At 44.3% G+C, this 24,772-nt stretch overlaps 2 protein-coding genes across 2 annotated transcripts; one reads left to right on the top strand and one right to left on the bottom strand.

Annotated features, from left to right (window-relative positions):
• Positions 1-922: 922 nt before the first annotated feature.
• On the top strand, positions 923-13,295 carry LOC126545036 (atlastin-1-like). The gene is made up of 11 exons (XM_050192661.3): positions 923-1,243; positions 3,463-3,675; positions 5,226-5,444; positions 5,577-5,741; positions 5,799-5,855; positions 5,910-5,981; positions 6,047-6,190; positions 7,976-8,221; positions 8,404-8,478; positions 9,323-9,394; positions 12,619-13,295. The coding sequence occupies exons 2-11, from the start codon at positions 3,502-3,504 to the stop codon at positions 12,748-12,750; spliced, it is 1,356 nt and encodes a 451-aa protein (XP_050048618.2). The 5' UTR covers positions 923-1,243; positions 3,463-3,501; the 3' UTR covers positions 12,751-13,295.
• A 1,479-nt stretch (positions 13,296-14,774) lies between these two features.
• Positions 14,775-24,601, bottom strand: LOC129388106 (uncharacterized). The gene is made up of 5 exons (XM_055078158.1): positions 24,480-24,601; positions 21,591-21,742; positions 19,519-19,592; positions 17,313-17,393; positions 14,775-15,452 (listed from the first exon to the last, which is right to left on the bottom strand). Exons 1-5 carry the CDS (start codon positions 24,591-24,593, stop codon positions 14,971-14,973), a joined length of 903 nt encoding a protein of 300 aa, XP_054934133.1. The 5' UTR covers positions 24,594-24,601; the 3' UTR covers positions 14,775-14,970.
• Between the last annotated feature and the right edge of the window lie 171 nt (positions 24,602-24,772).

The following is a 24,772-nucleotide window of genomic DNA, read 5'->3' as shown; positions in this document are numbered from 1 at the left end:
TGAAAGGCTCTAAATCGGCCCATTTATTTCCCGCATTTCTTGCGTAAAGGAAACTGGTACGTGTGCATGTGCTTATAGTGCAGCCGTGTTATGTAATGTTTTTTTCCATTATTTATTGTAAATGTACCATGCACTTCTTTGCGAATCCCCCATTATGGAATTCACCATAATCATCAACACACCGCGATAATCTCAAAGAGGTAGTTGGCATCGGCACGACAGAAATGTGCGCGTGATTGTGGCATAATGGACTGGAAAGTACGCATAGAAACACGTGGCGAGAAATGTATGCTTTCTACACCTTCAAGTGCATTATTCTTTAAATAAATCAAATAGCTTTCTAGAAGCACCGGGCGATCCGCCCAGCGTGACAAGCATCATAGACGATTTGTGCATAGTCTGAGGTTACGAGCTGGGCACGGTTGTCCTCACTGAATAACTTAGTGTTACAGAGTCACGCGTCTTTTGTTGGTTGTATGGGGAAATTCACGGTCGTTCAGGAAACGCTAGCCCAGTCAACTCGGCCGTGCAAAGACACCTTTATTGCATTTCTTATTTTATTTATTCACAATTTCCTGGAGTGCCAACAAGGCCTTACTGCAGGGGGAACATAGTGAACAAACTAGTGTCAGGCAAATGAAAGCAACTAAACAAAGTAAAACAAACATAAGAAATTTTACTGAACTGCAGAGTTGAACTCGGGAAGCAGTGCCCGCAGCATGCTCTCAGAATAGCGTTAAGTAGCCGTTTCAGGCAGATCATTCCATGTAGAAATGAGAGGTAGCAATAACGGCTATTTAAACGCATTGATGCAGAACTACCTATTGAGAAACTTCCATGCAGAGTCGCGGAAACAATGTGCAAAATTAACGTTCATGTCTTAATCTCCTTACTGCGCATTTTCTGTCACATGTTTAGGAGCTCTCGGTCGGATGGAGTTGGCGGTGGCCAGGAACTGAAAATCGTCCGCATCAATGAAGAGTGCCTTGAACTTGACGAGGTTTCGTTGAAACGCATTCTACTGGATGACCGTGTCAAGGACAAGCCCATAGCGGTCGTGTCAGTGGCCGGCGCCTTTCGCACGGGGAAGTCATTCCTACTGGGATTCTTCCTTTGATACCTGCACAACTTGGGTCGCAGTGTCTGGCTTGGGGATCCGGATGCTCCACTGCGGGGCTTCCAATGGCGCGATGGCTGCGAACGTCACACAACAGGGATCCTGGTGTGGAGCGAAGTTTTTCTGGTGAGGAGACCTCACTGTCGATCCATTTATTTTACGTGCAAAAGCTGAAAAGGAAATGTGCCGCCCAACAGCACTGCTGGCAACAAACATTTATGCGATTAGCATTTTTACGTTTCCTCGCGCCTTTTGGCGGTGTTTCGGTGTTTGCACCCTTCTTTGGCTCTATTTTCCCACCAAATTAATTGACTGCATAGTCCACGGTTTAACGAGTCGAGCATTGGGCTGCTGTGCTGAGAGAACTACGTTCAAAAGAAAATAGCTGCTGCACCAACTTGTGTTACCAAGTATCTGAGTCTGAGTATGTGCCGAAGAAACTTTCACACCAACATAGGCCCTTTGTTATGTGCTACTGGGCGCGTGCTGCTCTTTAATGAACCTCTCTGGTGTAAACTTAAGTCACTGGGTATGTGCCTTTGCTTGAAGGAACCTTTTTGACGGCTACGTTCGAAAAACTGAACACCCGCCCTTTCATAGAGGGAAAATTTCTAGGATACTGGCCCAGACGGGTTTCGGCACTCAAGCACTTAAAGGGACTGACAACTGGCCAGAATGTGTTGAGACATTGATGGAAATTAAATTAGCCTGATTTGTAGTGATAGAATCTAGCACGCTGTTCGCGATTTAAGTAGGAATTATAACTTTAAATTGGCAGAGAAAGTCTCAAGAAGCAGCAAGTGGCGAGACTTGGCGGTGAAATCATGGTACTTCGGATGCATTCTATGAGATTACTGTATGTAGGTCGACAGTTATTAAGTAAAGCATAATTATTGCTTAAATCTGCAGCAGGGTTTCGGTATACGAGCTAGTTGGTATTCCATTGTTTCAAACGTCACCTACAGGGCGTACATACACAGGAACCAAAAGAACGACGAAAACAAGCGCTGACTTCCAACTCATTTTTATATTGAGTAACACGCATATATACTGAGACACCAAGACAAAAGCGCCTCCCACAGCATAAAACCGACATGAGTATGCATTCAAAATTCAAAGAAACCATGACTGCCGCCTTAGGATGAACGAGAGCGCATGTGCGGCCTCAAAAAAAAAAAACAAAAAAACTTCATCTGTTAATGCAATTCACGGCTTACTAACTGAGTCACCCCCAGCAATGGCTGCTGCTTCAAAGATATGTCCAGTGCATTCATTAGGATGCCTAGCTAAAATAGTATTTAAGATTGCATTCAAAATTGCATGCATGCATGCATTCAAAATTCAAAGAAACCATGACTGCCGCCTTAGGATGAACGAGAGCGCATGTGCGGCCTCAAAAAAAAAAAAAAAGCTTCTTCATCTGTTAATGCAATTCACGGCTTACTAACTGAGTCACCCCCAGCAATGGCTGCTGCTTCAAAGATATGTCCAGTGCATGCCTAGCTAAGATAGTGGTTAAGATAGATGATCAACGCCTTCCCCCCAGGCGATAGGTTACAGAGACTCGCCACAAGTCTCCGGCATGGACCAGCCTTGGCACTGTACACTGCCACGCACTTCAAGCGTATATATAGGCTTCATACATGCCGGTTTTCGTGGTAGCAGTGCAGCGTATCGCTACATAACTTCAACGCTAATTGCAATAACGTAGACATTATTCGCGAGGTGGGTTCTGTGGGAATTTTTCACAATACAGTAACACGAGATTTACCATGAAGATCTCTTGTAACCTTAGCTCTGAAGTGAGCATGGCCCGTTTGTCGGCTGTAAGGGCGTTAGGTCGTTTGCGTGGAATTACTGAAATCCTACTCCCAAATTAATGTATATTTTCTGTCGCTGTAATGTTTAAAGAGAACGAAAGTGACTCAACACACCTGCAAAAGAAGGCTGTACCAAGATTACGATTTGTGTTGATTGGTAAATCCTAGCTCTCGCTGAAGGTTTCTTGAGTATTTGTTGTAAAACAACCATCCTGCCTTCATAATTGCGCTTCAAAAGCTTTATTATAGAAGTATAACCCCATTCATTGCATATACTGGGGACGATAAGCTGTTCTGCTTTATCTTGGTACACATCCTGCAGCCAAAAAATGTGTTCGGAGGTTAGCTGAAACCTAACATGTCGACACCTAAGAAGTTGTGGTAATTACTGTGCGGTAGATTCTTAAGCAACATATTATGGCAACAACGCAAGTAGATCTACATGTCACATTTACACAAGATTTTTTCTAGCAGTGTATATCGGTCGAAATCATGTGTGTTGTACTACGACTGGCGCTTTTGCAGGTCAAGACGTCTAAAGACCAGGAGATAGCTGTGCTTTTAATGGACACCCAAGGGATGTACGACGATCACTCCACGATTAAGGAATCGGCAATCATCTTCGCTTTGAGCACAATGATGAGCTCGGTACTTGTCTACAACCTCTCACAAAACATTCAAGAAAACGACCTCCAGTATTTGGAGCTCTTCGTTGACTACGGCCGGTTGGCGCAACAGGTATGCATCAACAGCTAGTGGCCTGTCATTTACTGAAAAGATGTGTAAACTCTACAAATCTTTCAAGAAATTCACAGACTTCACACATCCACAAATCTCGAAGTTGAGGCGTAGTGGGACCGGGGGCACGGTCGGAATAGTTTCGACTGCATGGCAGACCGACTGGTTTGATCGCGTGCCTCATGTGAGACATCTGTATCTCTTCCATCAGATCCTTGCGCTCTTCACTTAGCACTGAAATCTAGCCTCCGATGGGACACATGCGTCTTAATTCCCTCGTGTGTCTGCGCCCTTCCCCGTAACGTTTTTCGCTGCTTGTCGTGAGGCCTACAGCCGGTTTCCTTCTTCTAGCTGGGCAGCACCCATATGGACCCGTGCACAGTATGGCTTGGTGCGGTGGGGTGCGGTATGGTGTGCCATTACCAGCATGTACTACACCCATTTTAATATTGTGGCTATTATAACCTCCAACTAATCTTCTTTGCCGGTTGCCATTTCATGCTTACATCCACTCTCTATTATGGGAGAGCCAGCAATTCACTGACTTTCTTTTATTCCTCGTACACTTTGCGGCTATTCCCCCCAAAAAAACATTTCACTAGTTCAAAGCCATGCTTGCCGTGAACTAAGCATCAGTCCATGCTGCGAATGCCAAGAGTGGCTCAACTTGAAGTAATCCAGGCAAGACAGGTGCACAGGAGATGGAGACTCTGAGTGATAAACGGTAATTGAACAAGGGATCTCTTACATGCTAGAGCCATGCTTTCGACAAGGGTGCCCGTCTTCGTCAGGACATTGGTCATGTTCGTTGATGTTGATTCAATAAAACAAAGGAAAATACTACAAGGCACATGAACCACTGTGCACAGCAACACAACCACTGTGACTTTGACAGGCCCGTTCTTGTACTTTGAAGAAGCATGTAATTAAACAATTGTTTTTTATTTTTATATTCAAATAGTATTATTAATAATTATTATTCCTTGCTCCACTACCATACGTAGACGACCTTATTTGAAGTAGTCTTAACAGGTTCTGCCGCATTGCATACTAGCGAACAGAATTGCAAGCACAGTGAAAGGATAGAGCCCGACTTGTCATTATCCTTGCATTGCTGTATACTATTACACGAATGAAAAGCCAACATTCGCAAAGTTCTAATTTTTAAAAGTTTCCTCAGTGCTTTGGCAGGGGAGTAGCACTGCCAAGAAAATTGACGTCCTATTAAGAGGTGATAGCAATATTTCAAGCTCCTTGCATACAGTGTACGAGTTTGCAGGCAGGTGATGCTTATCGACAAGGTTTTGGGTTGTTGTTATTGATTCACTAATAGAAAGGAAAACGATAGGAGGCACATGAATCACCGGGAACTGGAGCACAGTGATGAGATACGTTAGTGTTCAAGTGCACTACACCCTACAAAGGAAGAGTTGACTGTCTGTGTTCATGACTGCAGTTCCTTTCTCTAGCTCTACACTTACCTTCAATAGAAAGAAAGTTAGCAACGTCTATATTTTCCTCATTTCTCCCTTTTTTCTCCGCTTATGCAGCAAAGGGCTGGCAAGCCCTTCCAAAAGCTGCTATTTTTGGTGCGGGATTGGTATCACCTAAGGGATGCACTATACGGTGCTGACGGTGGGCGTAAGATCCTGGAGCGACGTCTGGAGATTTCAGAGGATCAGCCCGAGCAGCTGCAGCAGCTGCGGCGGTACATCCACTCCAGTTTCACGGACATCGACTGCTTCCTGTTGCCCCATCCTGGCAGAAAGGTTTGCAGTCCCCACTTGGCCTTGTGTAAAACTCCTCGTGTACGCTTTAATAAGAAAGCTGCGTCAACATAGCATTGAGTTGGCAAATTGTTCGCGTACCATGTAATTAAATTATCGGGTCCTTTTCTACAGGCGGCGACTGGTGTATCGTTTGATGGGCGTCTTGCGGATATCGACGAGGAGTTCAAGCAACAACTGCAGGACTTAGTTTCCTCACTTCTAGATCCGGATAATCTGATTGCCAAGAGTATAAACGGTCAGGACATCACTTGCCAGGAATTTCACATTTATATGAAGGTAGGTAACCGTACTTTTCTGCACGTCCTTGCTCATTTGCGCTTTCCGGTTTTACAGGCATATATTGAAGTGTTCAATGGAGGTGAACTTCCCGAGCCAATGTCCGTGCTACAGGTCAGCCACGATGCCTTGTAGCAAGCTATTCCTCATAAACTGCTTCCTTTTCAGGCGACAGCTAAAGCAAACAACCTGGCGGCAGTGTTCAAAGCGCTGAAGCTTTACAGGACCAACATGAAACAAGTGAGTTGACAATGGCAGTAATAAGTGGTTCTAAACCAAAGGAACCTTTTTTACATAAACTGCAGCTGTGCAAGGGAGGCAAGATGAGCGCGGATAGGCTCAGGAGCTGCCATGCGCGTGAACGTGAGCGCGCCTTGGACTTGTTCCAGAACACTGCCAAGATGGGCGGGGATGAGTTCTCCCTGCCGTATTTGGAGCGGCTCACAAAGGTAAAGAAAATCCGTAATCTCCGTAAATCGCCGTAAAGAAAATGTGGAAAGGTGAATGGTGCCGTCTGATCCCATGAAATACGTATGTAAGTTAAAGGGGGGAAAGTCTTTTACAACCACTTGTTTGATCACATAGGGAATTGTTCGGGGTTAAAATCTGTCCGCGGTGTGACCGATGCGTAAGAAAGCGACTCCAAAAGTATTTTTAAACGGTAAATGAATTGTCATCCACTTAAGTGTTGCGCGAAGCTAGTTACATAGTCCCACAGAAAGTATTCGTATCACAATGGTTCATTATGGAAATATGTTTGTACAAACACTGAAAGCAAGTACGCTTTGTTTATTCATACTATAGTTCAAACTTATTAAGCAAATGGGCTTATCGATACACTTCCGGACGCGTTGTTGTTGCTGAGTGGCTATGTTGCTCAGCTACTAAGTTGTGCGTTCGTTTCCCTGGTGCGGCGGCTGCACTCCGAAAGGCCGAAACAAAAGGCGTGTCTACCAAACTTTGGGTTGAAGAGCTCCCGGGAGCCCTCCATTACAGCACTATTCATAGTTCTGGTGTTGTTTTGGGACCTTAGGTCTCATTAGTCAAGCAGTGGACTAAAGCGTTTGTTACTCTATAACAGGATCTCCCAGCTATCATCCACCAAGATATTAAAATATGCAAATGCCATGCAGCTGGACAGAAGCAAGGTAATGTTTGCCCCCGCTTGGAGATACTCCGAGTAGCTTTTTGCATTCCGTCTAATTACATAATTTGTCTTAATGGATTAGTCAACTTCTCAAATATTATAGTTAGGTGAAACGGTGTTACTTAGGAAATTGCAGAGCGACATGAGAAACTGCTGATACATCTTTGTGTTGCCCTATAAGTGCTACGTGAAAGTGTTTTTTGTTCTAGCGTGAAAGAATCTCGCGAATATACGCAAAGTGCCTCGAGCGGCAAGTCGCGCGGCAGTTTTGCGTGTATTCGCGGGCTTGTGTCTTACGTAAAACGCACTGCCTGCAACGTCACCGATTGCAGCACGGGACCTAGGTAAATCGTCCACTGCAGAAAGAGCAAAACCACAATTTAAAACGCGCCGTATAAGCAAGAAGAAGGGGGAAAAAGGCGGTGGGGCTCGCGACTAAACGTGCCGTGGTTCCTCGTTCCTCGGCTTCAGTATGGGAGAAGGCAGGGAAGTAACGACACAACTTTAAGCGAAAACCACGGGAGTGGAGCTTATGCACGTGTGTTATTGCAGCAAGTAATGCGGCAACATTAGACGACGTTATCGGATTTTTGGGCCAGATAGTAAGAAATCAGCTTAACTTCCACGTACAGCGCTTTTGCATTTGCGCAGAGTCATTGGGAGAAAAAACCCCCAGAAAAATAAGGAAAATTTGCCACTCATTGCTGTTGTAAATATGGTGTTTACGGTTTTTCCTGCCAAGCTTAAGAGAAGGCTGATGAAAATCTGGCACTACTTTCGGAAGCACTCTTATTTGTGCGCCCTTTGCCTCTGTAGCTTTCCTTTCATTGCCACAGAAAATTGTGCGTGAGTGTAATCGTGTCAGAAGGAGAGGGCGCATAAGTTGTCACTGAAGCTCGCCTCCCGGCAGCATGGCAACATGACATTTTAATATATCCTGTCGCCTTTTATAATGAACCTATTGGAAGAATAGTTGCGGTGCGACGCTCCGTGGACATCACGCTACAACTTCCAGCGTCTGAGCAAAATTTGTAACGGCGTCTGGTGAGGGATCTCTCAAGTGAATACGGTTCGGTGCACTTTGCAGGAGATCGACCAGTGGTTCAAGGACTTTGCCACTCGAATGACGATGAAGTCATGTCTGGAGTCCAAGCGTTGCAGGAACGCGCAGCTCGGCGGCGCCACAGTTTTGACAATTGGGACAGGAGCATTCGTGGCTGCTGGGGTGCCATTGGCTGCCGGCTGTTTCGCACTCGCGGCCCTCGTGGTACTGGTCAACCTCTCGCTGACCGGATTCAAAGGGTGCACGAGCACCCCGGAAGAGGAGAGCCACGTGAGCCCACCTTCGGCCCCACCGCAGGGCTCTTTTTCTACTCGTCGCTCTCCACACTGAGCTTTTTGTTTTATCTCGTGTTCGCATTCTTAGCATGCAAGCGATGGCTTTGTCATCAGCATCCCTTTCTAGATACCTCCAATGCGCATTTTCAAGATTGCGTGTTTTTTTTTAATTTTCAGGAGATCGACGAGAGAGTTGTCCTAGTGGAAGTCAACGACGAATTGCTTGATGGGCGCCAGAAGACGTGTGCTGGGGTAACTTACTTCAGCCTAATTGCGATTAATTATAACGCCGGGAACTCTGAAGAAATGATTGTTAGGAAGTGTCACTAAGCTGAAATGAACAAGGTGAACACGCGGCGTTTTAGCGATAGGTCATATAAACTAAAGTGACCAACAGTGGCCAGTCGAGGACTTTTGGGAGCCTACGTTTTGGTAAGGGCACTTGTCCTCGCCAGAGCCTCAACGCGACCACGTGTTCACGTGGAAAGATTGACTGCTGAGAGACTGTTCGCGCAGTTCTAATTGTACACTTCAGGTCAGTATTCTGCCACGCACCTCGTTCTTTCTTGAATGTCAAAGGACTTGAACAATTTGGATAGATTTCACCATAGTCGACACAGGCCATGAACAATGGAATGGCAGTCCGCTCGGAGCAATACGAAACGGATTTCATCTCTTCATACACCAACGTGTCTAAAGCGGTAAAAAAATGGCGCGACTTTCTTCGCGGAATCACGGCCTTGAGGGTGGTAACATGGGCTTGTTGGTTGGTCGTCGTGGAGTGGTATTGGGCATGGTGCAGCAAAACACGGGCACAGGAAGAAATGACAGATGGACACCAACGCCAACTGTCAAGGATGAAATTTTTATTCCGGTATCGGTCGTGCTTATGCCCACACAAAACCACGTGCACGGCGATATCGAACTCTGGAGATACATGACGGCATGAAAACAACCCTAAAACTGGTACATCACAAAAACACCAAGAAAACCTAAGGATACGCTACAAATGAAGTAAGCTTTGAAGGCATGGTCAAATAATCCTCACCTAATGACCTCACCTAATGCACCTAAAGCTCGTATTCTTGCTTTGTAGGCAACCACGAATCTAAGAAGTCGGCAAGGAATTTCTGCAGTCAAGGAGACGAGCTTCAACAGAGTGGAGGAGGTAAGTGACGGGGCGAGAAGCGATCGGCTTAAACAGGCGTTGAAGATGTGCTCATGTCCTTCATTAGACATGCAGGCAATATTTCGGAGCTGGGCTTTCAACTTGGTAGATGCTATTCTGAAATTGTGTTAATTTTGTAAAAGAATGTGCAATTGACAGAATATGTGAGCAAGAAAAATCATCGAATGAACAGTGAATTTTTATTTGCAAGAACAGAGCAGATAATTATTGTTTAATCTGCTAGCAAGCGAATGTAGGCAAGATGCAAAGAATATGTATTCCTGCATTGGAAATAAATAAGCAAAAAATGAATTCTGCTAAATTAAGTTCGAAAATCATGACGTACGCTGTAGCGTGCGACTCCACATTAATGATGACCACCTAGAGTTCTTTGGCGTGCTCCTTTATTCCGATATTTATACTTTCTTGACATAATGTTTTTCATCAGTCCAGCTGAAGCAGTGACTTGTGCAACAAGGCGAGTGCTGTAGGCACCGCTTATACCAATCCCAGCCGAGAGTCGCGTTACATTTAATGATCCGAGGACACCTAAGCCCTTCTTATGAGTTGTGAACGCGAAAGCATTGATGTGTAATTGAACGCCGATGAGCTGTCCTTTGAGTTATGAACTCCTTGCGGGCAAGCTAGCGCGCTTTGACTTTACCTTACTGAGGCAGTTAGAACGCAGGTGAGAGCTTGCGTGAAGAAGGAACGCGGCCAGCAGGTGTTCCTTTTCGGCCGCTCAGCTCCGTCGAGCAAACGCGAGCCAGCGTCGGGAGGCGCGCTTGGGATGTGGCGTCGCAAGATATTTAATGTGCGTAGCTGCGCGTGTGTACGAAGAAGACACCGTAGGGCGTCGGCTTATCTTGCACTTCTCCTAACTAGGAATAGGGCGAGAACTCTCTACCGTGGGGGAAACCGGTGTCTTCATCGCCGTGGATTAGCTCAAAAGGGCTAGCAGAAAGCTTCACGCTTCAAACGATGGAACTGAAAAGCATGACGCTGTCTCAGAGGCATTGACGAGTTATACATAGCGTGAAACGAACAAAAAAGAAGCCTGCATATATTAAGGAATGAGCGTAATACGTCACCTACTGCAGTGATTAGTCAAGGAATCGTCTGCATCGCCCAAGAGGCACTTGCGATGGCAAATAAATGTGTGCAAGGTCATGCTTATTCACAAGCACACACGGACACGCACGCACGCGCGCGCGCACATACATACATACATACATACATACATACATACATACATACATACATACATACATACATACATACATACATACATACATACATACATACAAACGTACATACATACATACATACATACATACATACATACATACATGCATACATACATACTTACATACATACATACATACATACATACACGTGGCGAAATAGAAATGTACTGCCACTGAATGCAGTCTTTCCGACGACACATGAAGAGTAATGCGTTGTGGACAGTCAAGAATGTACACATTATTCCGGCTTCACTACCCGTCCAGCGAGTGATTGATTTCATTGCGAAACCTATCCATGCAGCTGCGTCGACTCAGGTAGCAGGTAGGTCAGTATACGATGCTCTCGAATAAGTCCTAAACGCACCCCTTGCTAAACGATCCCATATTTGGCGCAAATCTGTGGTCGGGGCCTCAATACATACCTCGTACTCACAAGGAAGATTGGCCGCAGGGGGGATAATGAAAAGTACGAACAGCAATAAACAAATTAAAACTAACAGTCCAATAAAACTAGCAGTCAGAAGGGACATTGAGTGACATAAGGACAAGATATTCTTTATTATAACCATTTAGTATACTTCAGTGGCACCTCCAGGGTAATTACCTTCTTGACACGTCAATTAAATTATGCAGATCTACTGTTATGGCGTGGTGGCTGGCATCCGATTGAGACGTACAAAAAGACAAAGGGCTTGATGTTGATAAATTTAAGCCTAACTTTCTCTTTGAAAGGGTAAGAAACCTTATACATGACGAGGAGATATGGTGGTTGGAAATAAGAAAATGAGCAATCGTTTCTGATTCATTACATAAAGAAGCGAAGTTAGCTAAAGAAAAATAGGTGTATGAAGATAGTAATAGAGACTCAGAAAGCTGGAGAGGAAGCTTTATAATCTCATCTCGCATTGTCGGGAAAGGCATTCGCTCTTGTTTCAGAGAAATTGTTAGAGTTTGAAATCATCAATAAATTAAGGGATGGTGATTCAGTGCATTTTAGAAATTGGTCTTTTACATCAAACGCTTGCAAGAAACAGAAAATAAACTTTGCAAGGACATTTAGAACAGAGCCGTTGAGTGAAGGCGGCGCGAGACAACCAGCAGACTCATTTGGAAAGAATGGAGAGAGTCTGGATACCCGCGCAGACCGAACTTCACAAAAGGTGTTCGGCATGAGGGCCTAAAATTCGGTCTGCGAATTAAATTGCAACAATTCGTATTTACAGTTGACTAGTTGAAATATTATAACGGTTTTCAAACATTTCGCATGGTCACTTGTGCGCAATCAAAGTTCCATACTTGCCACCAGATTTGGCGCTTAAAGCACGATCATACGAGCTCTCCGAAGAGTCTTGTTTATGTGAACAAGCTGCTTATTTGGGCTTAATGCTCAATTTGGCCTTTTATAAACGACGTATCCTAATGCGCACTGTAATGGCAGAAGTTTACTAACGTTGTAAATATACTAAGAGGTGAAGATAGAACGCTTCATTCATTATTGGAAAACTACTCGAAAGTCATTACATATTCCCTTCCATTAGGTTCACGTCTGTCACGATGTATTCTACTACTATTTGACTTGGTCACAAAAAGCACTATTCGCACATCTTTAACTACAGCGTCGATTCGCAGTGGATTCCACTTGCTGTTTGAGAAGATAACTACATGCCACGTATTCTGTGAGAAACTACGGCGTGCAATTAGGCAGACGGAAAGCAAAACGTCAGTTAAGTGGAGCAGAAATAATGTCAACTCCCGTGTACTCTAAACATTGAGTTGTGTCTATAGAAATGACAGAGTGGCGCAGGAACTGAACAAGGTGGTCTTCCAGAAGGCCTTCAAGGCCGTGCAGAGGTACGTGTGCGGAATGACAAGACCAGGCTCGTGTTCAGCGCTTTGTGTGTGCCTTTACTTCGAGCATTTGTTCTTCGAGTGGCCTGCTCTCTGTAAAGCGACCCCTTTCTTGTGTGGCCCTTGCAGGAGGTCAACGAGTCACCAGAGAAGCTTGGCAAGCAGAAAAGAAGAAAAAAGAATGTCTTTAGGAAGTTATTTGTGAAGGCGCGCAGAAAGTCCCGCGGACCAACAGAGCTTGACCGACTGAAGCAATGCTAAACATCGCTGTACTTGATAATGAACGTGTGCAGTGTTTTGAAGCAACGAAGTGAATATAAACTACCCTTATACGTTTCGTCATCGCAGTCTACAACTTCACGTCCTGTGGAACTAATTCTCTGTGTCATTAAGATATGCATTTCCATTGTCGCTGTAATGTCGTTTTGTGTGTTTCGTGACAGCCACAGCTACGCCAACCTGTATTGTTTATCATAAATATGTTTGTCAATCAAATTGTTTCCCTCTTCCTGATGTGTCCCTTTTGAGTAACGCTGGGAGAGAATAGAAAATGAAAAATTCGGCATGTGTGAGAATGCGAAAGCGTTATAACGTTTGTAGACCTCGCAACGTCATGAACGCGTTCACTGCACGCATGAACGTGCTCATGAACACAGGCACTAGGTACACCTTGAGTCATCCAGAACCCGTGGACGAGGCGTGAATTCGGGGAGGCGTGTACTCGCAACTCGGAGGCCCGGGTTCGATTCCCGCTCAGACCGAAATGTACCAAATTTTTTTTAAAGCAATACATTTACTTTGTTTACTGGAACCTCCCTGAGAAGTTCGAGGGCAATGCGAGCATTTTTAGAACGATAGCTCTACTATACTCCAGGTACAAACACAGAAAGCAACTGGTTCCGTAAATCTGACGTTCAAGCTCAGCCAAGGTCAAACCAGGACTTAGCCTGCCTAAGGCGTTGTGGAGGGAAAACTAACAGCGGCTGAAGGTCAGTCTTTCGTGTCGCCAACAGAAGTAGCCCTGGCTGCATCCAGGTTCACTGCAAGATCGCGCCGAGAGCGCCGACGGTGCCGAGCAACGCCACTGTGTTTTATTGTGGTGTAATTGCAGATGCGGTAGTTGCTGCTGCAGCAAAATCGAGCTATCGCTCCACCAACTCGCTTAAACCGCGTTCAACCACGCCAATTTCTTGGCGTGTTTTTACTCTTTGCGCCGACGGCAATTTCTGGTATTGTCTCTCGGTAACGCCGATCCCGACGGATTTTCGCAGAACCCAGCATATAATGCTTTCGCATTAAAATAAATAACTTTAGTGGCGATTTAGTGGTGACTGCAAGAGAAACACGTTATCATTACGGTTCACCTCTTTGAGGTCTCGGATCTATGATTTAAACCGTGTTCAGGAGCTCACTCGACAATGTTCACTCAATGTTGTTCACTCAAAGAGCTGTTCACAGAGCTCACTCAATGTTGTTCAGGAGCTCACTCGACAGATGCCCTGCCTCTTCGAGGAGCCAAGTGCAACTAACGCTACACCGGAACAGGTCACTGCCAGTTACACTACATATATTTGAAGGAAGCAGTTCGCTTAATCCGGTGTTGAATAATTCGAAAAAACGAAAGCGCAGAGCACGCTGGAAAGCAAACACAAACATTTAATTTAAATGTTTCGGCCGGGGTCTGCCCTTCATTAAAATTGAGATTGCAAGCACACAGAGTTCAATTTATACATTCTTCTCTGTAAGGGCGAAAGCCAAAAAAATGTTGGCGCATATGAACACAAAGACACGCATATTGAGCCACTTGTAGAAGGTAAGGCTGTGAGTAGTATAAAATGGAAAGACGGAGCTAGTGGAATACAGCGGAAAGCCGGGAGGGGGCGACATGTTAGCATAGGGCATGCGAGGGGTCGCAGGTGCCTGAGGAATGTTTCACCGTTTGTTTGGAGTTACTGCAAGTGTTTTGAGACTATTAGGAGGGTCACACGCACCCACTTGGTTTCGTCACGCCCATAATGTGACTTACACTCAGCCCTGAATTCCGCGGACGGCATTACATAGCATTCGTTGCACAGGTGGCACTTTCGTATTTGCGGGCAGATTGCTTTTTACGCTATGTCTGTACATGTTTGAAAAATAAAATAAAATAAATAAATGAAAAAAGAGGAAACGGTGAAGTAATAAATATATATCAGCATATAAAAGGAGGACGAGGAGAATATAATTTATTAGAGATTCTCCTCGCCTTTATGTTATGTTCATGCTTACTATGAATGCAATGAGAATGAGAACGTAAAGCCTAAAGGTCAACGTTTATTAGTAAAGAATCATACAATATAACGGGCATCCTCATTGTCGGGTCCTACGTTTTGTACCGTATGGCGGGAGGAGTGGTGGACTTTGTATGCCTTGCTGTTCGATAATATATTGATTTACATATATATTGTTCTCTAGTCGTAGTCAATTACTGCATTGGCAATATTACTTGCCTATTAATGGATTCAGCACTGACTGAAGAGGCCCAGTCACTCCTTCCACCACGTCCGTCAATGGGCTCCATAGCTGCCCCGGCTTCCATTGGTTGCCTTGGTTGTCTTGGTTTCCTTGGCCCCCCTGGTTGCCTTGGTTCCATTGATTCCATGGGTTCCATTTGTTACTTGGGTTTCCTGGGATCCATTGTTTCCATGGCTTCAATTGCTGCCATGGGTTCAATATATCCCATGGGTTTTGGTGACCAGGATGTTCGTTTGGTGGCGTATCAGTGGGTGTCGTAGTTGGTGGTGGCGATGGCGGCGGTGGGGTTACAGGCTCCCACGAGTGTATGGAAAACGTCACTGGAGCGCATGTCGGATCGTAAAGGTCGTACTTTGGGGTTGTGCCGCACAGTTCATCGTAGATGAACTCGCAACCTTCGGCTTGCTGACGTATTCTGTTGAAGCTACGCCAATAGGTACATCCAAAACCTGTGTACAAAAGATTTACCATAACATATTTCTACCACATCCTACCTTAGGGTGGGGGATCTTTGTTAAAGCTTCCTCAAGAACAGCTTAATGAACACAGCTCCTGGTCCCGTGTAAAGACATAGCAAACTTGGCAGAAAGTGTATCAGTGCACAAGTGGCAATATCGACATGCAATAATATAACAGAGATGATATGGAAAGGAAGGACATGACGACACACATAGCTCTGGCTTTCAATTGATCACTTATTTACGCTAACATTGCTCTAAATATATTGACTCACCCGCGCATGCTCACCACATTCGCATTACATCTCCAAAACTCAAGTTACATCTCTGATTCCAAGCTTGATGCTTTTGACGCACAAAGCTCACCAAACCGGCCTAGCTCTCAGTTCTGCTTCAATAGCGTCTCTGATTAGCTGGTTACGGTTTCTCCCGTCAATCATTGTTCTATGAAAAAAAGACGTCTCTCTAGAATTTCGATACGCGTTCCGCCTCAGTGAATTTTTTCTTTATTGTAATTTACGTGTCCAACCTCGCTCAAGTGTTCACATGCAAACTAGGACACAGTCAGCGTGCCTTGTTTGCGGGTTACTTGGAGTCTTATGAAAGCTGACATTTCCATTCTAAGGAAGAACTGAAATGCACACGATGGACTGCTGCTCTACTATACTGGTCGCATGGCGAAATTGTGTTTAAGGAAACGGAGCCCAATATTGACAGAAAACACTTGCACTAGAATTCTTCGTCAAAGAATATTTCAGGCAATCCTGATGTTGGACGCATTATTAGGGAAGGTGGCTGGGCAATCGCAAATAGTACTTACGACAGAAACACTTTGTGAATTCGGTCTCAGATGTTTATATATTTTTTAAACGTCTCTATTTCTGCGTTCCCCGCTCTGTTTATTTATTTATTAAAATATTTTCTACGCACGAAGGCATACTAGAAACGAGTGGTATTCATGAAAAACAAAGACATGTGTACCAATAAAGTTTTAACAGAATGCGTTGTTTACGGCTGTTTTGAAACTTGCATTTCAGAGGAGTAGGCAGGCGTTGTGCCCCTTCCGGTGGCAGTTGCCAGCCTGCTCCTCGCTCTCCCTTTCCTGATACCTGTGTATATGTGTATATGTGTTCAAAACAAATAATGATAATAAACTTGCATTGTCCGGAATACTGGCGATGAAAGCAAGCAGGCCGCTTCAATGCAGACTTGGTCGTGGAATAAAGTAATCCTGGCACAATTTTGTTCGACATCACGGTACACCAGCTTGAAGTTTGCAATTACAACGGGATTATATGTACGACGGATCTGTTATAAGCTGTTCATTCGGACTGGGGTTGAGTATATACATCTTATGAAAAAGATACAATCGTGCACATTTAGGACATGATGAGAGTTCAGGTATACTAAGCGTAAGTTTAATAGATGTAACACTGGCGTAACGAGAGTAATTAGACAATATAAAACAAGAATCACAATTGTGAATGCTTTGCATTAGTTTTATCTCGTGCTGTTAGCTGCGAAACAAATCACTTGTTCGAAAATTTCCAGCCACCGTTCCTAGCATGATATTGTTATAGCAGGAAACTCCAAGGACTTCATAACTGTTTTTTTTTCTTCTGGATTGTGCTTTGTTATTTAGGCATTCGAAGTTGAATGAATCTGTAAGCTCGCACATGGAAGAAATGAAAGGAAACTAAATGCGGCTGTCACTTCTTGGGATCCTCTTCCCGAGAGGAATAATTAAAATGGACATGCACTGGCGAGATTACTTGCAGATTTCTTGTTACGTACAAAAGCCACTCTACAAGAGATGATCGAAAGGTGTTATGTGATACCTTCTTTACTCACCGTTATTAGCATACGGGTGTCGCAGTACCATGCATAATTCACAGTCTCTAAATATGACGTGCACTTCCACAATGCTGTGTACTGTAATAGAAGTCGGATGTTTTTTTTTAAGAAGCAAGAAGTGGCCGTTATTGTTGCGCTGTGCTATGTTGTGCCGCTTCCTAAAATCGCACCGGGAAGGCTGATAAGTATTTTATTTTTCAATGTGACATTTGGGCATTACGACCGACTCTCCCGAATCTGGTCTCAGAACTACACCAAATATGTAAGAGAAAAAATCTCGTCATCCATTAAGTTAAAACCACATAAAGCAGGGTTGTGATAGGGGCGCAATGTGATCACCCCGCAAACGGATTGCATTGTCAATAAAGAAACAGAAAAGAAAAGTTAACCTAAAAACGGACTGCCATTGTTAACAGAAACGTTTTCACGAGTCAGGTTAAAAGGTAGCCACACAGCATTTGAAACCTTTCGCCATGTAGATTAACTTATACAAATACAAAAGAGTCAGGGCTATAGACCGGAGGTTTAATGGGCCACGTATTGGCAAGAGGTTTCAAAATTTTTAAATACGGGAAATATACGCATCGTGATGTCTCACACACCGTCTACTACACTCTGTCACAATTATTGAGTAATCTGGGAAGCACAGGAGTCGTTCCAAACATCGCAGAGTCTAGTAACAACAAACAACTTAGAACTTATGTCATTATACAACACAACGCTGAAATGCTTGCGCATTCTCATAGTCAATAAAAATCAACTCATTCGTATGCCTGTTGTCAGTAGTCGCAGGCAAAGTGTCCATGCAAATGAGCGAAAACAGAAATTGACGATTGATTCTTATTATGAACGCATGCACAGAAAGAGAATTCTAAGAACAAACGCGAAGTATTTATTCGGATGCTGATGCTAAACTGTCAGGTGAATTGCGAAACCGGAGACACGACGAGAAAGTGAACCAGGAGGACGAGAACCGAAGTGCTCGATTTTTTTCGTTAAGCGCAACCAAATTCAGCCAACCGACAATGAAGCCAAGGAAAGCATTCCGAAAATTATTTCCAGTTTTAATTTGAACGTATAAATGATACGCAAAAGGGAAACTAAAAGTGGACTAAAAAGCTACTCGCCGCCAGAGGAAGCTGACGTCACGTTCTCCGCGTTATTTCGCGTGCAATGCTCTGCCAATTTAGCAACGGCGACTGCGGTTCTTATGTCCATATTGCTGGGTATTTATGTATATATCTGGTCCTTGGAGTGTTAGCCAGCGCCACTCAAATCCATGACCGCGAAGGTGAAATATTCTCCTAACCGCAGACAGTACGTGAACGTCGCGTATCGTACGTGAACTTCGGAACAGGTCCAGGATCAGATATTGCGCACATACGTAAATGCCAAAGGAAATAGATGGAAGCACGGCCATTGCCGTAACTGTGTTGGTTGAACATCACACGTCCAACGCGCAGATTGTGGGTTCGTCTCCTACCGGCGAGAAGTTGTTTTTTTTTTCGCCCATTTTCATTTCACGTTTGATTATTATTTCCACATTTAAATTTTAACGAACGATTACCCCCCCCCCCCCCTTATCTTTGCTTTGGCTTTATTGTCTGTTGACTTCGTCTTGTTGTGGTTAACGAAGAGATTAGGCATATCGCGATGCAGGTCATTTTCAGATTACGGTTGGACGTGCCTTTACCGAGTGGTTCAAATTCGGCCAATGTTCCTCGGCAGCCTCACCATGCATATAAGTTTCAGTCGATAGGATTTTATTCAGGCGTCAAATACACTGAGAACTTTTCCTTTCAGGAGGCTTCAGTATTTTTGCTGTAAAATCCCACACATTCGCAATTGCACATGTTGCTAGCCTTTCGTAACACAACATCGATGCCAAGTGTTCGTGAACGTGTGTCAGTGCTGCGGTAAAATCTATCAAGGATCTTATCTTGGATATTCTTTAACAAGGTAACGTTCGGCCATGTGGTAAGAGTTTTCCCTCACACATCAAGCAAGAGGCATTTACTTCGTATAATCGCTTGGCGTGTCTGTTGATACTGCATAGCGCAATGGGATCTGAATATATTACCCATTTATGTACCGACCATCTAACATTGTAAAAACTGGAGAAGTCATAGGAAACATTTCTGTTTCCCAATTCCACGTGGGGGCTTATAGTGTATATCTGCTATATTATATTGATTATACTCACATTCATTCGTATCAGTGATTATTAAGTTCTTGGCTGTATAGTTCCAGGAAGAATCAAGGATGATCACATGGGTTCTGGAATAAGTACAATTTGGTTATCAGGCATACATGTTCTTTTTATAAAACTTGCATCACTTTAGAGTGCCCAGTATGGGCCTGTGTTTGGATCAATTCTTCTGTCGCCGCGCCTTAAGGAGTGCAGAAAATGACACCGTTTCCTGACTTCTGTTAGTTCGGTAAGGTTCAGCTAGTGCGCTCTCTGGTACAACATAACACTGTTTGCATCAATAAAATTGTTACATTGCGAGCGTAAAATGCCACGCCAAGCTTCAGCCTAGTCTAACAATAGCTTCACGTAAGTTATTTTAACCAACTGAGTGGCCTAACTAATAACAGTAATAAGGAATGTAACCCATAGGATCCCGTTATTTTATCCGAAAAGGAAGGACACACCCTTAAAATTCGCACAAGACACCATGTGGCGAAGTCCGCAAATAGGTAGTGGTATAATCACGCTGCTCCCTGCCGACAGCGTAGTACGGCGTATTGTAAAGCCTGCTACACAGGAGTTAAGTTCTAATCTATGTCCCGACTATCTTTCCTTTTTTTCCCACTTTTTCGTTTGTTTTGTACGTACGTTCTCTAGTCGCTGAAGTTGATTTTTGATTATTGGCAAAGCAGGCGTTTCGGTGACCTATTTTACCACGTGCTCATCATTTAAGAAACAATAACAGCACGACCTCTTCGTTGTCGTCGACAGCGCCAAAGGTGGCTGCGATGGTTTGAACGCACCTCGAGCATCCGTATAATTGCTCTCGCCATAAAACGTTAGTGAAGTTGACTTGGATGATAGTGAGAATTTTCAGACATTAGATTTGAATCTTTCATACGATATAAGTTCACGCGACCGGTTCCACTGTAACATGCAGCACTTATCTTTCTGTAAAATTTAAAAAGCGAGGAATGTTTTGCGGGTGATCCCGTGCTCTTTTGACCATGGCTGCTGCGGCTGCTGTCCTGCCAAATATGTTGCGCGCAGAAAAAAGAATCTTGCCATGCATTACACATTATTTCAGTTCTTCACAAATATTGTCTTAAGGACGTTTCAGCTGGCGCGTACATTACAATAATCATAACGCATACCAAGATGGTCTAAAACTGAAGAAAGATTTTACACATTTTAAGAATATTCCTAACTTACATATATTACCATTGTTGTTTTATATATCTTGCATATTTTGCACATTTCACGCACACACACACGTATATTATATATATTATACCTACATAATATGCCAATGGAACGCATCACTTCTCAGTCGCAGCCGAACTTGAGACTTTTTCTCTGAGAACTGTATAAGCAGCGTGGGCCACTGCTTACGCACTTCTACCGTGCGAATTCTCTCTCTTTTTTTTTACTGACAAAAGTTTATTCGTCTTCTCGGTCTTACTCTACTCATCACGCCGGGATATAAAACCACAGAACGTCATGCCCGTAACTGGAACATTATTTGTAACAATTCAGAAGCCCGGAAATTTTTTAGGGAGACATTTTTGTTTAAATCTATCATTATGATCAACATAGTGGAAAACTGTCATCAAGGTGCGCATCTTTTCACGTAGAATCGGCCGGAATCGGTGATGGAACATCATCATGTCATGAACAGCCTCTGCCCCCAGGTTGTACCACGTGATTACGATGCAGCTACGAGTGCGGCCAATCGCGCATGTGCCGCAGAGTACTTATATTGCAGTAGCGGCAGTCCTACTAGCGGAGGCTGTGTCGGGCCTTCGCTGCAAGAGGTGTAGGATATAGCCGCTTGTGTATTTGAACCGTTGCGCTAAGCCAACCGTAAGTTCACTTAATTTCAAAGTTTAGTTCATAAATATTATTTCGCTGTTGGGAGGCCTTTTATTTCTAGTGCTTGAAGCTGGGCGAAGCACTGCTCCGGTAAGCCGAACTGAAGTGAGGGCGCTTCAGATTCTATGCATGATTTTTTTTAATTCTTGGAGCCATTTACAGTAGAAAGCTGGTACATGGAAAAATGTCACGCGTTTAGAGACAACACTTACGTGGTGAAGTTTCCACTTAGCGAGAGGTTCGGCGAGGCATAGTCTGCGTCGAGTCTGAGGTCACGAAACCTGATACATTTTATACTTCCGAAGTACACGTCATCGTGAAAGTTTCTGTACACGAGACTCCACTCCGTCTTGTCAAGGGAACACTGTGCACAGGGAGGTTATTATATAAAGGAATTCATGAAATGGGGCCCTATAACGTAAACCTATTTCGATGTGTTTTTATTCCAATCTCCTGACGTCAAATCTGCATCACCACCGAGGCAAGCATCGCCTCAACAGCCCAATAAAACGCCCTCATATTTTAGAGGAGGTCACTTTTCTTTGCTTTCAAAACGAATAACATTGCCTACATTTAGCGGTTTTTCGTTTGTAATTGTCTTCCAGGGGGTGAGGAGCCCGCTCAAGTGGTGAGGGTTTCAATGGGCTTGAGCCAGCGCACTGAAACTAGGTAACTGGATAAAGAGCGTTGTGCCGGCATCTGCGGCTGGTCCGGTTTCCCTTACTTAGCTGGCACTGGCTGGACGAAAATCGCGGCGACGTGCAATGGAAGGCTAAGAGTGTCACTAAAACGGATCTTCAGCAAGGAAGTGTTGGCAGAGCGAGGTCGTAAACGTTCCGAAAGTGCTCGAAAACTTTACACGGCCACACAGAAAGCTTTATTATACTCAAATAAGCCCATGCTCTCCGGCAGGTGCGAGTTGCCAGTGCCTGAGCGATCGGCGGCAGCCATCTTTTATTTCTTTCGGAACGGGGCAGCCTGCGGCTATTCAGAAAGAAATTCAGTTTTGTTCGGCATATTAATGCATCTCTAAAACGTACACGTCACTTTGACGCGGTGAGTTTCGCAGTTTTGTTGACTTCGCATGACAGGCAAGGGGAGTGGGTGCAGCCCGAAAACTTTGAACCAATAGCCGAGGGCTGATGGCGAAAAGGTGTCGAATGAGAAATAACTATTTTTCTTTTGTTTGTTCCAATCATGCATAATCTGTGTGCACACGTCATACCAGATGGAGACCTATCTTGGTATTTGTGACGTCGCGTGACAGGCGAAGTAGGGGCGGCCCAAAAATGTTTTTGAACAATTGCGGAGGGCTGATTGCAGAATTAGAATAGAAAATTTGGAAACAACTTTACGTTATAGAGCCCACGGTTTTTATATCTTGAATACACATTCACAGTACTTGAAAATTCAATTTGGCATAAGTAGCGTCATCATAAAAGGCTCGGAGGTTGTGCACGTCCGTCGACGCGCAATTGCCAGAGTGCTGTATAACGCTAACAAGAAGACATTCGAAGGCTTGCACTGTGAAAACTAAGAAGTGTTCATACAGAGTGTTATTTGCAGATTATAGAAAGCAGGTGTAACGTATAATTTTGGGCCGTGATAGCCCTTAGCAGGAGGAAAGGGGTAGGATCCCGCGTGTGATCCGACGTGTGGCTCATCGCACAAACAACCACACGCAGCAAGTTTTCCGCAGGTTACAGCAGCTTCTGAGAAGTTACAGTAGGATCCAGCATGTTCTAGCGCGTTCCCACAGGTTCCGGCACTATCCTCTGGTTTCTTCAGGTGTCAACAGGATGCAAGTTACAACAGGCGCCATCATGTTTTGACAGATACGAGCGCATTCACACATGCTCCGACAGGTTGTAGCTGGGCCCGTCATGTCTTCCCAGGTCACGACATGTTACAACATGTCTCGGCAGGCTCTGACAATTTCTAACAAGTCCCAAAACAAATTAACAGGCTCCGACAGATACAAGTTGCATCTGTCACTTTTCTTAAGGTCTCGACAAATTACCTCAAGCTCCAACAAGTTCTAACATGTAACAGTACATTTGAACAGGTCTTCACTGGTTGTAGCAGGTTTCGTCAGCTCCTGGATGTCGACAGCAGGCTCGGGCAGCCTCTAACAGGCCTTAGCATGTTACAGCACACTCATACAGGTTCCAAAAGATTCTAGCAGGTTTTGTCAGGTACTGTCACAACCCGATCAGTTACATCAGGTTCCCGCATGCTCCAACGGGTTCTAAAAGGTTCCAGCGCATTTCTACAGGTTTCGTCAGGTTCCAGCCCTATATATTTTTTGCCAGGTCTCAGCAGGTTACGACTGGTACCACCAGGTTCCCACGGGTTCTAGTTGGATCCGTCATTTATCGACAAGTCTGCACAGTTCCAGATAGTCTACGTTAGGTCATCAAATGAACCACCCGTGTCCACTTTGTTCTTGTACCCCTTATTAATTATCGCTAATCTAGCATAATTATATCGCAAGACCAACTAGCCACAGCAGTCAGTCCTCCTGAAGTGTATGTCCGGTTCCAACAGGCTTCAAAAGGTTTCAGAAGTTGAAGTTACTACAGCTTCCAGGACATTCCCACAGATGCCGACATCTAACAGTAGTATCTGTCAGGTTTCCCCTAGGTTTCTTATTAAGAAAAGTCACAGCGTGTCTCAAGAAGGTCGAGCAGGTTACCAAAGTTTCCAAGAGGTCATTGTTTTTACAACACCGCTCTTAGACACGGACAAGCGAAAGAACGCAGAACAATTGCTCACTATCAACTGAATTGGGGCCGAATTCAAAAATATTTTCCTTTGCAACTGCTTTTTGCCAATGGCCTGCCCGCTGCGCTGATATTATGTCCAACATTAAGAGTGGCTGAACCTTGCTCTACTGAAAAATTCTAGTGTAAGAGCTTCTTTTGTGAATATGGTCCCAGATACTTTCTGGCTACTTATTGTGTGAATGAAACATAGTGGACATAAACGCGATCACGTTAGCTTTCACTCAAGCCGCACAAGATGGGCGCAGAATTGCTGAACAAGTATCGCTTAAATAGACCCAACCAAGAAGAGAGTACGTTAACAAAATGTGTCGTCACCGTGCTGAGATCCTGGTAGCATTGAAGTGTGGCATCAATTTCAGGGTAGAATGGCAAGTCGGCGAACATGTGATGCATTTGCGCGCACAGTAATGTATACAACAAAGGCAGCATTGTGTGTCCTTTCGTGAGGCATCTGGCGCGAAAAGATCCGCTATCTTCTTATAAACCAAAAAACTACCGGAAGTATTAAAAATTGTTGCTTGGTCACATGGGCGCTTCAGTGAGTCAGTTAATTACTATCCTACGCACACACTATCTGGATGCGGCATCGAATATTTAATTTTTTTTTA

This window comes from Dermacentor andersoni, chromosome 10 (assembly GCF_023375885.2).
Source record: "Dermacentor andersoni chromosome 10, qqDerAnde1_hic_scaffold, whole genome shotgun sequence".
In the NCBI taxonomy this organism is placed as follows: domain Eukaryota; kingdom Metazoa; phylum Arthropoda; class Arachnida; order Ixodida; family Ixodidae; genus Dermacentor; species Dermacentor andersoni.
Note: the sequence above shows the minus strand (reverse complement) of the source record. Positions and strands in the feature narration are given on the sequence as shown.